A 17112-nucleotide genomic window follows, 5' to 3' on the forward strand; every position below is an offset into this window, starting at 1 on the left:
TCTTTCTTTCTTGATGGTCAATTGTGGGTGCACCCCTACCGTGTTATTATTTAGAAAGCCTAGATAATGCAAATAATTGAACAAAGATTGTGTAAATTTTCAACTGGAAGTTACACAATGAGATTCAAGTCATAGCTCTGTCATAGACTCGGGAAAAGCAGGTCAATTCTCTGGGCCTCAGTTGTCTGGGAAATGTCACCTGCTGCACAGCCTTCATCTGTGGCATTTCACACCACTTTCAACTCCAAAATGTTATGACTTAGAATTACGTAGGGAGTAAAGTTAAACAAAATTATTTGTATTCTCTCTCCTCCATCCGTAAACAGAAATATTTGTTTGGAGGTTCATTTTTCTTTAATTGTCTTTTGTTATGTCAAGTTAATTTAGGATTAGGTGATTGGTATTATGCCCCAAATTTCATTCCATTATATTGTCCTTCTCCATAGCCACTGTTTTATGTGTGTACCCACGTATACTGTTTTTTTTTTTTTTTAATTTATATACTGTAACTGATTTCTCAATTTTAGCAAATTGTAATGTTTAAGTAATAAAAAGAGAGAGGGGCATATTTTAGCCACAGGTCTTTATTAGTTAAATTGTTAAATTTATTAATTAAATTATTATAGCTGTAAATTATTAAACAGCTATCTTTCTGTGTGCTATAATTGTGGCACAAAATGACTGTTAACACAAAAGAAGAAAAACCCCACAACGCTTGAGGAAGAGTCAATATTTATCCACCTCTCTCTCTCTTTTCCTCTCTCTTCCTCCCTCCTTCTCTCCCTTCCCTTACTCTTTCCTATCTCCTTACCTTCAATACATTTATTTCTCAGCTATCTCATATGCAGTGGACATAGATGTGAACAAGGAAGAAAAAATTCAGGTCTTTATGGAGCTTACATTTTAAGAGTCCATTAATTCTAAGTTTAATACTTGAATTTTGTCATGGAGGTGTGGCTTTGGAAAGGTAGAGGGACATTGTGCTTTTAGAAAGAAGCACACTTACTTCCTGAATATCTGAAATGTGCCTGTTTGGATATGCACATTGAAATGGGTTGTTAAAAATTTCCAGGCTGCTTTAAAAAATGAAATTGTGGAAAATACAAGTGAAATTTTGGTAACTCGACATAGCACAAGCACCTCCATGGTGCCCCACTTGTCAGTGCATGATGGCTAGAACTGGCTATTCTGGACTAAAAAATTATGTGACAGTATGTTATTAACCATGTGTGGTCTATTTCAACATTCTGTGAGAGCTTGCTTTATTTTAACCATCTTTTTGTTGGTTCAATTTTGTAAAGAAATTCAAAAAAGCACTGAATCTTGCTGAGATAACTGGTATTTTGACTTGAAACAGACTATCTGCCGAACAAATGTTTAGTCAGATCTTTTAGTGACAAGAGAAATAAAGCATTAAACTCCACTTAAGGACTTGGATTGATTTTCAAGTTTGTGGGACATTATTTTCTCTATTTGAAGATTAAGAGAGGTTGCAGTAGCATTTTCTATTTAACCTGAGATATCCTTATTCTGCTCAGATCTAATCAAAGATATTGGGTTGAACCACACAAAGTTGACAATCTTGTAAGTCAAAAATGGTTGAATATCAGCAGTTTCATATGTTTGAACCTGATACTGTGAATAGCCTGAAATGTTTCCACTTCGGGGCAGACTATTAGAGATAAAATAACAGCTGTTTACCTACAGATAAGGGTTTTACAAGTGTTCTCTAGCATGTTTGAAACATTTATAAACCAATTCTGTGACGCAAACCTTAATTTTGAGACTGGTATATATATATATATATAAATAATAGATTTGCTTCAGAGCAAGCTGGGGGACTTATTGAAAAAAAGCCAGACTCACATGCCCAATCCCAGACATGCTGAATCAATAAATTAAAAGAAGGGTCTGGGGAGGTGTCTTTTTACCTCCTGGTAATTCTGACACTAACTTGTCTTAAGAATATAATTTGGTAAGTGTGAGGGGAACAGTATGACCCAGAGTCCATTCAAAAGTAAACTAACAATCTGTGTTATAAAAGGAATTTATTTTATTCTTTTTCAACATGCTCATATCACCAGAGCTATACTCTTTCCAGAGTTTGGTGAAATGATGAATAAAGGAATGAATGAATAAGCAAGTAGCTTGAAATATAATGTGGTAGATGTGAATAGTGGGCAATTAGAAAAAATTAGACAATTGATTTTAATTCCCAACTCTGGCATTTACTCATAGTAAGATCATGGGAGTGACTTGACTTCTTGGACTTTAGTGTAGTGCCTGACACATGGTAGCTATTTGATAATTCTGTTGAATTAAAAATAAATATATGGACTTCAATTTACTCATCTGCAAAATGGTGTTAAAAACATCTACTACTGGGGCTTCCCTGGTGGCGCAGTGGTTGAGAATCTGCCTGCCAATGCAGGGGACATGGGTTCGAGCCCTGGACTGGGAAGATCCCACATGCCGCGGAGCAACTGGGCCCGTGAGCCACACCTACTGAGCCTGTACTCCGCAACGGGAGAGGCCACGACAGTGAGAGGCCAGTGCACGGCGATGAAGAGTGGCCCCCGCTCGCCGCAACTAGAGAAAGCCCTCACACAGAAACGAAGACCCAACACAGCCAAAAATAAATAAATAAAATTAAAAAAAAAAAAAAAAAAAAAAAAAAAAACATCTACTACTGAGGGGAAGGAGTCAAGATGGCAGAATAAGAGGATGCTGAATTCGTCTCTCCTCAGAAGTACATCAAGAGGGAGGGGATATATGTATACATATATTTGATTCACTTCATTGTACAGCAGAAACTAACACAACATTGTAAAGCAACTACATCCCAATAAAAAAAAAAAAAGAATACATCTACAAATGGAAGAATTCTCACAGAGCACCTGCTGAATGTTAGCGGAAGACTTTGGACACCTAAAAGGACAAGAAAAATCCCCTCACGACTGGGTAAGACAAAAGAAAGAAAAAAAGAAAAGAGGAATCAAAAAAGGGACCAGTACCCCTGGTGGGAAGCCAAAGGTGAGGAGAGGTTCCTGCACTCAGTAAAACCCCCTCATGGTGGGGAAATCAGCTGGGACAGAAAGGGACCTTCAGAGGATCGAAGGGGAATGCAGCAGACCATCTGTGGAAGGCAGGACAAAGTAAGAACTGTGCACATGGTCTACAACACAGCTCTGCATGTCCCAGACCGAGTCGTGTGTCTCCTGGTGCAGAGGGGGGCTGGGTGCTGGAAAGTGGGGTTTGGAGCATGGACCCAGGCAGGGGACAGCTGTTGGCTGTGAAAAGACAGTCTGAAGGGACAGGAGTAAGGAGCTCCACAACCGGGAAAATTTACAGAAGTCTGGGACACCATGCAAGCAAGAAGTCATTGTTGAGTGGCACACAAGGGCTGGGGCCGCCATTGCAACATCCTTCCCCACCCAACAGTTTTGGCCTCCGTGGGCACTGGGAGGAGCACCCATCTGAGCAGGCTCACCTGCCCCTCAATCCAAGGCCTCCTCTGCCTGCATAGGCTCCAGGTTCCTGAGCCCTGCCCGTGCCAAAGCCTCCTCGGGAATCAGCCCTGGGTGCCCCTGCCTGAGATGGGAATCTGCCAGTGCTGGCCGGGGATGAGTGCTAAAGTGTGGGGTTAAGAGAGCATATCTGGGGAAAGGACCACTGTTGGCTGCACAGATACAACAGGGGATGGGAGTGAGGGGCTCTGAGGCCAGGAATGCCCCTAGAGGAAGTGTGGTCTGCCTAGGAACTGAGGTGCCACTGTTGAGTGGTGCTCAAGGGGCAGGGCCGCCACTGCCTCCACATGCCAGCCCCTGCCTCTGCGGCACTGGGAGGGACTCCCACCAGAGTGAGTGCATCCCAGTCTGTTGCAACTGCCTGTTGGTCTCTGCTGCCACGGACACTTCACACACACCTCAGTTGTGGCTGCCATACCCCTCCCTGGCCTGAGTGAGTAAGTGTGCTCCAATCAAGTGTGGCTTTTGCCCTCTCTTGCCTTGGCAGGGAACAGATGTCGGAGGGGGGCACACATGCAGAGGTGGGTCCAAAACCAAAGCTGAGCCTCAGTGGTGGTGTGACTAAGGAGGAGGAAATCACTCCATGCAGCTGTACAAGCCGTGGATTAAATTCCCATGATCAGCTTGGTAAATCCCGCATCTGTGGAATACCTGAATAGACAATGAGTGTTCCCACAACAGAAACCTGTCTAGCTTTAACAGCAGTGGACTTTGAGGGCAAGTACACACGGAAGCTGGGACAGGTTAGAGTCTGAGCTGTCCCTACAGAGCCCACAGAGGGTCGAGACCTACCTAAAGGTATTGGAGGGCCTCCTGGGGAGGTGGATTTTGGCTGTGGCTCACTGTGGGAGCAAGGACATTGACAGCAGAGGCCCCAGGAAAATATTCTTATCACTATTATTGTTTTTTGTTTGTTTCATTTTGTTCAGTTTTTGTTGTTTTTATGTCTTATATTTTATTTTTTAATATTTTTAAAAATTTTCTATTTTTACTTTACTTTTTTGTTGTTTTGTGGTTTTTTTCCTTGTTTTTGTTCTTTTTTTTGTTTTTTGTCATTTTGTGTGTTTGTTTTATGGTTTCTTTGCCTTTTATTTAGTTTGCTTTCTGTTTTTGTTTAGTTTTTTATTTTTTGCTTTTGTTAAATTAGTCTTTGATTGTTTTCATTTTTGAGCTGTTTTGTTTATTCTCCTGTTTTTTTGTTTTCTTTGTTTTTTTGTCATTTCTTTGTTTTTATTTGGTTTTGTTTTTATCATTTGTCTTGGGTTTTGACTGTCTGTTTTCTTTTTTCCTTTTTTTGTGTTGTTTTGCTGTTTGTTTTTGTTTTTGTCTTTTGTATTGGGTTCTGTTTATCTGTTTGTTTTCTTTTCCTTTTTTCTCTGGCCACGCTGTGCAGCTTGTGGGCTCTTGGTTCCCCGCCAGGGGTCAGGCCTAGGCATCCAGGGTGGGAGTGCCAAGTCCAGGATGCTGGACCACCAGAGAACTCCCAGGCCCAGGAAATATTAATCGGTGTGTGCTGTCCTGGAGATATCCATCTTGACACCAAGACCCAGCTCCGCCCAACTGCATGCAGGCTCCAGTGCTGGACACCTCACACCAAACAACCAGCAGGACAGGAACACAACCTCATCCATCAGTGGACAGGCTGCCAAAAGTTGTACTAAGCTCACAGAAACCCCAAAACACACCAACTGATGTGGTCCAGTTCATCAGAAGGAAAAGACTAAGGTCCATCCACCAGAGCACAGGCACCAGTCCCTCCCACCAGGAAACCTACACAAGCACCTGGACCAACTTCACCCACCAGGGAGCAGACAACAGAAGCAAGAGGAACTACAACACTGTAGCCTACCGAAAGGAGACCACAAACACAGTACATTAGACAAAATGAAATGACAGAGAAATATGTTGCAGACAAAGGAGCAAGGTAAAAACTCACAAGACCAAATAAATGAAGAGGAAATAGGCAATCTACCTAAAAAAGAATTCAGAGTAATGATAGTAAATATGATGCAAGATCTCGGAAATAGAATGGAGGCATGGATTGAGAAGATACAAGAAATGTTTAACAAAGACCTAGAAGAACTAAAGAACAATCAGTGATGAAGAACACAATAACAGAAATGAAAAATACATTAGAGTAATCAGTAGAAGAATAACTGAGGCAGAAGATGGGCAAGTGAGCTGGAAGACAGAATGGTGAAATTCACTGCTGCAGAGCAGAATAAAGAAAAAAGAATGAAAAGAAATGAGGAGAGTCTCAGAGGTCTCTGGGACAACATTAAATGCACCAACATTCGAATTATAGGGGTTCCAGAAGAAGAGAAAGATAAGGGTCTGAGAAAATATTTGAAGAGATTATAGTTGAAAACTTCCCTAACATGGGAGAGGACATAGTCACCCAAGTCCAGGAAGTGCAGAAAGTCCCATACAGGATAAACCCAAGAAGAAAAATGCCTAGATACATATTAATCAAATTAACAAAAATTAAATACAAAGAAAAAAAATATTAAGAGCAGCAATGGAAAAGCAACAGATAACATACAAGAGAATCTCCAGAAGATTATCAGCAGATTTTTCAGCAGAAACTCTGCAGGCCAGATGTGAATGGCAGGATATATTTAAAGTGATGAAAAGGAAAAACTTACAATCAAGATTACTCTACCTAGCAAAGATCTCATTCAGATTTGACAGAAATCAAAAGCTTTACAGACAAGCAAAAGCTATGAGAATTCAGCACCACCAAACCAGCTTTACAATAAATGTTAAAGGAACTTCTCTAGGTGGAAAACACAAGAGAAGAAAAAGATCCACAAAAACAAACCCAAAACAATTAAGAAAATGGTAATAGGAACATACATATCAATAATTACCTTGAATGTAAATGGATTAAATGCTCCAACAAAAAGACACAGACTGGCTGAATGGATACAAAAACAAGACCCATATATATGCTCTCTACAAGAGACTCACTTCAGACCTAGGGACACATACAGACTGAAAGTGAGAGGATGGAAAAAGATATTCCATGCAAATGGAAATCAAAAGAAAGCTGGAGTAACCATACTCATATTAGATAAAATGGACATTAAAATAAAGAATGTTAAAAGAGACAAGGAAGGACACTACATAATGATCAAGGGATCAATACAAGAAGAAGGTATAACAATTGTAAATATTTATGCACCTAACTTAGGAGCACCTCAATACATAAAGCAAATGCTAACAGCCATAAAAGGGGAAACTGACAGTAACACATTCATAGTAGGGGACTTTAATACCCCACTTTCAACAATGGACAGATCATCCAGACAGAAAATTAATAAGGAAACACAAGCTTTAAATGACACATTAGTGCAGATGGACTTAATTTATATTTACAGGACATTCCATCCAAAAACAAAAGTATAAACTTTCTTCTCAAGTGAACATGGAACATTCTCCAGGATACATCATATCTTGGGTCACAAATCAAGCCTCAATAAATTTAAGAAAATTGAAATCATAACAAGCATCTTTTCCAACCACAACACTACGAAATTAAAATAAATTACAGAAAAAACTGTAAAAAACACAAACACATGGAAGCTAAACAATACGTTACTAAATAGCAAAGAGATCACTGAAGAAATCAAAGAGCAAATCAAAGAATACCTAGAGACAAATGACAACGAAAACACAATGATCCAAAACCTATGGGATGCAGGAAAAGCAGTTCTAAGAGGGAAGTTTATAGCAATACAATCTTATCTCAAGAAACAAGAAATATCTCAAATAAACAACCTAACCTTACACCTAAAGCAACTAAGGAAAGAAGAAGAAGAAGAAGAACAACAACAAAAACCCCTAAGGTTAGTATAAGGAAAGAAATCATAAAGATCAGAGCAGAAATAAATGAAATGGAAACAAAGAAAACAATAGCAAAGATCAATAAAACTAAAAGCTGCTTCTTTGAGAAGACAAACAAAATTGTCTTTAGCCAGACTCATCAAGAAAAAAAGGGAGAGGACTCAAATCAATAAAATTAGAAATGAAAAAGGAGAAGTTACAACTGACACCGCAGAAATACAAAACATCATAAGAAACTACTACAAGCAACTATATGCCAATAAAATGGACAACATGGAAGAAATGGACAAGTTCTTAGAAAATTACAGCCTTCCAAGACTGAACCAGGAAGAAATAGAAAAGATGAATAGACCAATCACAGGTAATGAAATTGAAACTGTGATTAAATCTTCCAACAAATAAAGGTCCAGGACCAGATGGCTTCACAGGCAAATTCTATTAAACTTTTAGAGAAGAGCTTACACGCATCCTTCTCAAACTCTTCCAAAAAGTCACAGAGGGAAGAACACTCCCAAGCTCATTCTATAAGGCTGCCATCACCCTGATACCAAAACCAGACAAAGATGTCACAAAAAAGAAAATTACAGGCCAATATCACTGATGAACATAGATGCAAAAATCCTCAACAAAATGCTAGCAAACAGAATCCAACAACACATTAAAAGGATCATGCACCATGATCAAGTGGGGTTTATCCCAGGGATGCAAGGATTCTTCAATATATGCAAATCAAATCAATGTGATACACCATATTAACAAATTGAAGAATAAAAACCATATGATCATCTCAGTAGACGCAGAAAAAGCTTTTGACAAAATTCAACACCCATTTATGATAAAAACTCTCCAGAAAGTGAGCATAGAGGGAAACTACCTCAACATAATAAAGGCCATATACAACAAACCCACAGCAAACATCATTCTCAACGGTGAAAAACTGAAAGCATTTCCACTAAGGTCAGGAACAAACAAGGGTGTCCACTCTTGTCACTATTATTCAACATAGTTCTGGAAGTCCTAGCCACACCAATCAGAGAAGAAAAAGAAATAAAAGGAATACAAATTGGAAAAGAAGAAGTAAAACAGTCACTGTTTGCAGATGACATGATAGTATACATAGAGAATGCTAAAGATGCCACCAGAAAACTACTAGAGCTAATCAATGAATTTAGTAAAGTTGCAGGATACAAAATTAATACACAGTAATGCCTTGCATTCCTATACACTAACAACAAAATATCAGAAAGAGAAATTAAGGAAACACTCCCATTTACCACTGCAACAAAAAGAATAAAATACCTAGGAATAAACCTACCTAAGGAGGCAAAAGACCTGTATGCAGAAAACTGTAAGACACTGATGGAAGAAATTAAAGATGATACAAACAGATGGAGAGGTATACCATGTTCTTGGATTGGAAGAATCAATGCTGTGAAAATGACTATACTACCCAAAGCAATCTACAGGTTCAGTGCAATCCCTATCAAATTACCAATGGCATTTTTCACAGAAGTAGAACATAAAATTTTATTATTTGTTTGGATACACAAAAAACCCTGAATAGCCAAAGCAATCTTGAGAAAGAAAAACGGAGCTGGAGGAATCAGACTCCCTGACTTCAGACTATACTAAAAAGCTACTGTAATCAAGACAGTATGGTACTGGCACAAAATCAGAAATATAGATCAGTGGAACCCACCACCTATGGTCACCCAATCTATGACAAAGGAGGCAAGAATATACAATGGAGAAAAGACAGTCTCTTCAATAAGAGGTGCTGGGAAAACTGGACAGCTACATGTAAAAGAATGCAACACCATACACAAAAATAAACTCAAAATGGATTAAAGACCTAGTTGTAAGGCCAGACACTGTAAAACTCTTAGAGGAAAAATAGGCAGAGCACTTTTTGACATAAATCACAGTAAGATCTTTTGTGACCCACCTCCTAGAGTAATGAAAATAAAAAACAAACATAAACTAATGAGACCTAATGAAAGTTAAAATCTTTTGCACAGCAAAGGAAACCATAAGCAAGATGAAAAGACACCCCTCAGAATGGGAGACAATATTTGCAAATGAAGCAACTGACAAGGGATTAATCTCCAATGTATAGAAAAAGCTCATGCAGCTCAATATCAAAAAAACAAACAATCCAATCAAAAAATCGGCAGAAGACCTAAATAGACATTTCTCCAAAGAAGACATACAGATGGCCAAGAGATACATGATAAGTTGCTCAACATCACTAATCATTAGAGAAATGAAAATCAAAACTACAAGGAGGTATCATCTCATGCCAGTCAGAATGGCCATCATCAAAAATACCTACAAACAGTAAATGTAGGAGAGGGTGTGGAGAAAAGGGAGCCCTCTTACACTGTTGGTGGGAATGTAAATTGATATAGCCACTGTGGAGAACAGTATCGTTCCTTAAACAACTAAAAATAGAACTACCATATGACCCAGCAATCCCACTACTGGGCATATACCCAGAGAAAACCATAATTCAAAAAGACACATGCACCACAGTGTTCATTGCAGCACTATTTACAATAGCCAGGTCATGGAAGCAACCTAAATGTCCATCAACAGAGCAATGGATAAAGAAGATGTGGTATGTATATACAATGGAATATTACTCAGTCATAAAAGGGAATGAAATTGGGTCATTTGTAGAGATGTGGATGGACCCAGAGACTGTCATATAGAGTGAAGTAAGTCAGAAAGAGAAAACAAATATGGCATATTAATGCATATTTGTGGAATCTAGAAAAATGGTATTGATGATCTTATTTGCAAAGCAGTAATAGAGACAGAGACGTAGAGAGCAAAGGTATGGATACCGAGGGGGTGAGATGAATTGGGAGATTGGAATTGACATATATACACTACTACGCATAAAATAGATAACTAATGGGAACCTACTGTATAGCACAGGAAACTCTTTTTGGTGCTCTGTGTGACCTAAATGGGAAGGAAATCCAAAAAAGAGGGGATATATGTATACGTATGGCTGATTCACTTTGCTATACAGCAGAAACTGACACAGCAGCGTAAACCAACTATACTCCAGTTAAAAAAAAAAAAAATGAAAGGAAGGCAAGCATAAATCTCAGGGGAAAGCTTGTAGATGGAACAGCTTGTGCAAAGGTCCTGGGGTAAGGATGTGACCAGCCTGTGTTTGAGGAGCAGTGAGGAGGCATTATAAGCTGAACTGAATGAGGACAGGGGAGAATAATGGGGGATGAAGGCAGAAAAATAATGAGGGGTCTTGTAGGTCAATGGACAGACTTAAGCTTTTAATGTTTGAGGGTTTGAGCAGCAGAATGGTATGATTTATAGCCAGTATCCAGTTGGTATCACTCTGGCTGCTCTGTTGAAAATAGACTGAAAGACAGTAAGATGAAGGAAGAAGACCCCTTGGATATCTATTGGCATTATCCAGGCCATAGTGCCTTGAGTCATGGATGGTAGCTGTGGAGGTGATGGAACATGGTCAGAATTTGGATGTATTTTTAAGGCAGAGCCAGTAGGATTTGCTGATCGATTGTATATAGGGATGTGAAGAAAAGAAAGGAATCAATCATGTCCTCAAGGTCTTTACTCACAGCCACTTGCACAGTTAGAATTGCCTTTCCCAAGATGGAGAAGACTGGGAAAGGGACAAGTTACAGCAGGGAGAAATATCAAGAGCCCAGTTTTGGACATGCTGTCTTTGAGTTGCTTATTAAAATCCAAGTTGAAATGTTGAACAAGCACTTGGAATAGAGTTCAACTGACAGTGCTGGAAACATAAATTTTGACTTCATCAACATGTAGATAGTATTTGAAGCCATGAGTCTGGATGGCATCTCCAAGGGCCTGAGACAGCTAGAGAGAAGAGGCCAGGAACTAAGTCCTGCATTCCTCCACTTGGAGGTTGAACCTCTGCTATGGATGTGGTACATTTGGATTTCAGCAAAACAGTGATCAGTCTCCCATTCAAAGAACACTGGTATCAAGTTGACTTCACCAGTGACACAACTGGACTCAACAGTACATTAAAAAATTATTATCCAGCAACATGGATGGACCTAGAAATTATCATACTAAGTGAAGTATGTCAGACAGAAGTAAGTCAGAAAAAGCCAAATGTCATATGATGTTGCTTATATGCAGAATCTTAAAAAAACAACAGTACAAATGAACTTATTTACAAAACAGAAACAGATTCACAGACTTCAAAAACAAACTTATGGTTGCCAAAGGGGAAAGGTGGGGGGGGGGGATAAATTAGGAGTTTGTGATTAAGAGATACACACTACTATAAATAAAATAGATAACCAACAAGGTCCTACCATACAGCACAAGGAACTATATTCAATATGTTGTAGTAACCTATAATGGAAAAGAATCCGAAAAAGAATATATACATGTGTATATGTGTATATACATATATATATATATATATATGTATAACTGAATCACTTTGCCGTACACCTGAAACTAACACAATATTGTAAATCAACTATACTTCAATTTAAAAAATAAAAATAAAGCAAAAAAAAAAAAATCCACTATTACCTTTTAGGGTTCTTTTGAAGACAAATGAAATGCTTGGAGAGATTATCTGTATAGTGCTATAAGTTCTTATATTTACATAAATGTATGAATGGATTAATAAATAAAAAAATATGAGGGGCACTATGGTAAAAACAGGAGGAGCCATAAAATGGTTCCCTCCAGTGTTGGTGCCATTGGTTCTGGTGTTGGTACCTCTGTCTATTATTTTCACCTCTCCCCTCAGGTTCTGTGATTCATGGCTCAGTCTCCCCATTCGTCTCTTTCAAAAGAACAAATCCTACTTAGAGTGGTGGTTGTAATGAGGAACAGATACCATTTTAAAAGACACTTGTAAGTGTCTAATAGAAAATGTCTATCCCCTAAATCATTTAAGAGTTGGAATACATATCTAGGAGATTTTACAAGCAAATAATAAAAGAAACAGGAACAGATGAGGAAAAATTAATGGATGAAGATGCATTTTTATATACTGAAAGAGTTCCATTAGTTTCTGGCAAGATTAGTGGAAAAAGTCCAATACTTAGAGTATAAAAAAATTGTAAATTTCCAGAGAGAAAACAAAAGAAAGATCAACTTACATGTTATTTTTCCTATGTAACAATAGAAATTAGAAGATAGTGGAATAACATCCACCAACTCTGAAGAAAAGAAGACAATGTTCCAAGATTCCTTTATCCAGCCATGATGTTCTTTATCTTTATTGCTCAGTGAAAAGGTAGGCATTTGTAGATTCATAAGGATTTAGGGTATATATTTTGCATGTATCCTCCCTGAAGAAAATACTAAAAATATGGTTATTGAATGAGAACAGGATCTCAAGAAAGGGAAGATGAAAGAAGAGGAAACAGTAATGAGTATATGGGATGGATATATATATATATATATATATATATATATATATATATACACACACACATACATATACACACATATATAGAAATACATATATAAAATATAATGCAAATATAAAATACAGATTATGAACTTGGAATTTATAAGTGTTATGTGAGGAATTGTTAATTGGGAAGACAAGAACCTGAATAAATTACAAATGAACATATATAATATATAAATGAATACAAAACAATCCCTAGGAATCCTAGGAATAACTTGAAATACAAAGATTTTGAACTACCTCAATAAAACTGAGGTTTTGGAGCCCTGTGATGATAGTGTTGGGAAAGACAAGCAAATATGTTTTCAAGGAGATCTTTGGAATGGGATGTGGGGAATAGGTAAATAAAACATCCTTTGGGAGGCTACAGATATTACTTCAAGTGATAAAAGAAAAACATATGTTTAATTATGCTTGTTAACTAGAGAAAGGTAACTACCAGCAGAATTTAAACGTTTAGTAGAACTTCCAAAATAACCAAAAGGACAAAAAGGAGTAAACAGAAATATGGCTGGAAAAAACAAAAGTAAAGAAATAGGAAACCAGCAACAAAGTTGAGTATGAAAAATTAAAGATGGAAGAAATACGATCAAATATTTCAGGGGAGATACTAAATATAAGTTGGCTGAATTTCTCTAGCAAAGACTCTAGACTGTCAGATCACATTTAAAAAGGAACATTTTGTGGCATGTGATTTATAAGAAATACACCTAAAATAATGAGAAAAAAGTTAAAGAGAACACAACCATAAACATAGCCAAATGCACGCAAAAAGAAGCATTGTTATACATATTATCTCTATAACTTTTGAAGTGGGATATAACCACAAAAAAGTAAGTCTGTTTAAATCTGTGTTAGAAATCCTATTCATTTGATATTAAAAACTCTCTCTTTCTCCTTGCATGATTGCTGGAATTGGTGTTAATTTTCAGGAAAGGATAAAAAGAACAGGAACCATTTCTTTACCTTTTTGTAGGAGGCTTGAATGGCTTGTTTGAAGGCAGAATTACGGGTGCTGCTTTGCCTTCTCTTTGAGGAATAAAAAATTGGTACATGAAAAGAGCTCTTCTCTTGGCCGAAAGCTAAACCTTGTTGATCTTTATTAACTTCAAGAGAAATTAAATCCTCGTAGAAACCTGTTTCCAAATCATCTTCTTCAGTTTGTACCTGGAGAAAAATCCATATGAAGTAAGACGTAATTTAGGAAATACTGGAGTTACTCGTGAACACTTAATGCAATGATCATTCATTCATTTATGCATTCAGTAAATGGTTTGTTGAGGACCCATCTTGCTAGAGAACGAGGTATAGTGTTATTCCCTGTCTTCAGGGAGTCAAAGTTTATTGAGGAAGAAAGATAATCACAGATACTTAATTCAATGTGGGTAGTGTTGTGTTGCCAAGGGGAGCGTCACAAATAACTATAAAACTCAGAGAGGCAATACCAGGGAAACCTCTATCAAGGAAATGACTCCATAACTGAGATTTAGTGAGGTGATAAGAATAGAGAGTTATTTTTAGTCTGCCTGTGAACTTGATGCCATTTGCAAGCTAATGGAAGGTATCTTTCCGAAAAGTGAGGCCTAGAAAAGGGGAGGGCAGATCCTATCCTACCCTGCTCAGGCTCCATCACCAACCCTTTAGTCTTATTCATAGGTTGGGCATTAGCACTCCACTGGCCAAGTCTGCAAGACAGAGGACAAATAATCAAATAATCCATTGGTTTTGCAGGGTGGGTGGTTATCAGTTTTCACCTGACTGGGTCTGGGAAGAAGAAAAAAAACAGCCAGTGGGACTTGAATTATGAGTGGAGCAGGTATTTGCCAAGTCCAAGGTAAATCCTTGCTATGGTTTTGCTGGTAAGAAGAGAACAATGGACAAATTTTTTAAAGTTGCAAAGTAAATTGATCGAAGCGTACTTCTTTATGTTAAAAATGCTTGTCTGTACATCTGAAACTAACACAACATTATAAATCAACTATATTCCAATAAAAAAAATGCTTGTCTGGTTTGCAATGGAAAAATCTCTTGTTTTAAAATATTCAATATTAAAGTGCACTGTGAGGCAAACCACCTGTCACAATTAAATAGCTCGCACAATTAGTCAAGAGAAGAAATAACCCAGCTGCAAAAGAATCTTGCTCAACAGTAAAATACAGTCAAAAGTTCAGTGTTCCTTTGAGACATTGCAGTGCCTGCTAGTTAGCATTTAAAATGTCCACAAATGAAGCTCATCTGTTAACAACAAAGCAGTACAACCATATTTAAATGTAGTTGTTGACATTTCTTTACCATTTGCCTAAAAAAACTCAGACTACAAATATTTTATTTTATAAATTAACTCTCACACAAGAAAAGATGTGTCAGCCTAAAGAAAACAATATTTGCACGTAAGGTAGGGGCATTGGGTATCCTGGGCAGAAGCTCAGAGAAAATCTGACCACCTATATTGGCTTGGTGGGAAGGCAGTTTTATAGATGAGCAGTGCTGAAAAATTAGATTGAACTGGGAAACTGGGGCCTGGCCTTGTATGCCCTGCTAAAGCATCCGAGTTGACTTCTAAATACAAGATTTTGCATCTGATAAGTTCTTTAAAAATATTATTTGAGTGATTGAAAAATTGAGAATGTTTGTCATCACATTTGTTTTGCAAAGATCATGTTAACTACAGATAAATAAGTAGAGGCAAGGAGAGCAGTTTAAAAAACTGTTGCAATCAGCCAAGTGATTCAGGAGAATGGCCAGGCATAGGGGAATGGTGGTTGGGTAGAGAGAAAGTGGTGGATTTGAAAGATATTTAGGAGGTAAGTCAACAGAAGTTTTTGACCAAGTAAATGTGTATGTGTGTGTGTGTGGGAGAGAGAGAAAGAGAGAGAGAGAGAGAGAGAATGAATGAATGAATGGATGGGAATGCTGTTTCATGAATGGGAATATGGAAAGCCAAGACAACATTTGAAAGGAGGAAGACGAGTTCTTTTCCTGAGGTGTAAGGAACAGCTGGTGGGCTCTGATTAGCTCCATCTTCCTAGCTTTTCCCAGGAAGAGATGTTAAGCAAACTCTGGGGAAAAGGTTTAATCCTCATTTTACATCTTATTCCTAGCCCATCCTGACTACCTGTGGATCTTGTGGGCTGATGACCTCCTGGGGCTCGATATGTGCTGACACTTTCACTTTTGTGTTTGAAGAAAGGAGCTGGGTTTGTAGGGAGGGGCAGAAGAGAGTTAAGAGAGACTTGGGGAATGGAGGGGACAGAGGGACACCTAGTTTCTGTGGTGTGAGGGTTAGAGACAGAACCTGAAGTTGTGAATTTCACAAGGGATTTAGGGAGGCTTTGGGGGCATTGCAGATCTACGAAGGCTTGAGGCTTTGGGATATAGCAAGAGACCTTGTCTAGGTAGGTCAGTATATTGGTAAGAATCAAAAGTCTAGTGGTAACTGCAAACTGTAGTTTGCTGGTGACAGCAAGTGCTTTAGCGTACACCTGGTAGCGAGCAGCAGCTCCAAAGAAACGAGAGGAGGATTCCTGAGACACTGATACAACTCTGGGGACTGGTGCAGGGATCTTATGGTCTTTAGCTCTGTATCTTATGGTCTTTAGCTCTGTATTTAGCGTTTGGAAGATCCCTGAGGGGCAGAATTCTTCCTATGGTCTTCCGTTCTGACTTGCTGCCCAATTGCCTTCCTTTCAGGAGCCCCCTCTAATCTTTGTGTGCCAGCCAGCCCATGATTTCATCTGTCTCAATAAGCTCCGATACTGTAGAAGAAAGGAAGTCAGATGCCTGCTGAATTTCTCTTCCTCTACTGTTTTCAGTAAGGAATAGCTTAGATTTGCACAGCTGCCTGTTAACGGTATGAACAAAGTAATAAAGAGATCAGTGGAAAGTAAACCAATAGCTGTGACCTTGGGTCTGGTCTTTTCCAAATCTTTGTTTGAAGAAATATCACCAAGACCTTCCTCAGCAATTGAATATTATCTAAAGTTCAATGACGTATAGTTAGAGGTTAGCTCAGGCAGCTTCTTAAGGTTGGGCAAGTTTCAGAACTACATGGATAACGAAATGAGTCTACTTTCTTCTGAATGAGGATTTTTCAGGCTGTATTTCCTGATGTAACTTGCCATGCACGCTTGGGTTACTAAATTATATGGGTGGATCCAACATTCTGCTGGTAAATGTTTAACAACCAATTCTCTGAGAGGGAAAAAAAATCTGTGATTTACTACAGCGTTTGCCTTTTCTTGTGGCATAAATATTCCTACTATAGCTGATTTCAAGCTA

General features: G+C 38.2%; 1 protein-coding gene across 3 annotated transcripts in view; it reads right to left on the reverse strand.

Annotated features, from left to right (window-relative positions):
• C6 (complement C6) overlaps positions 1 to 17112 on the reverse strand; it is a 92771-nt gene that overhangs the window by 55077 nt on the left and 20582 nt on the right. For all 3 annotated transcript variants that reach the window (XM_036846910.1, XM_036846909.1, XM_036846911.1), the window contains one exon: positions 13801 to 14001. In XM_036846910.1, coding sequence (XP_036702805.1) covers positions 13801 to 14001 — 201 coding nt within the window. The remainder of the gene's footprint in view (positions 1 to 13800; positions 14002 to 17112) is intronic.

This window comes from Balaenoptera musculus, chromosome 3 (assembly GCF_009873245.2).
Source record: "Balaenoptera musculus isolate JJ_BM4_2016_0621 chromosome 3, mBalMus1.pri.v3, whole genome shotgun sequence".
NCBI lineage: Eukaryota > Metazoa > Chordata > Mammalia > Artiodactyla > Balaenopteridae > Balaenoptera > Balaenoptera musculus.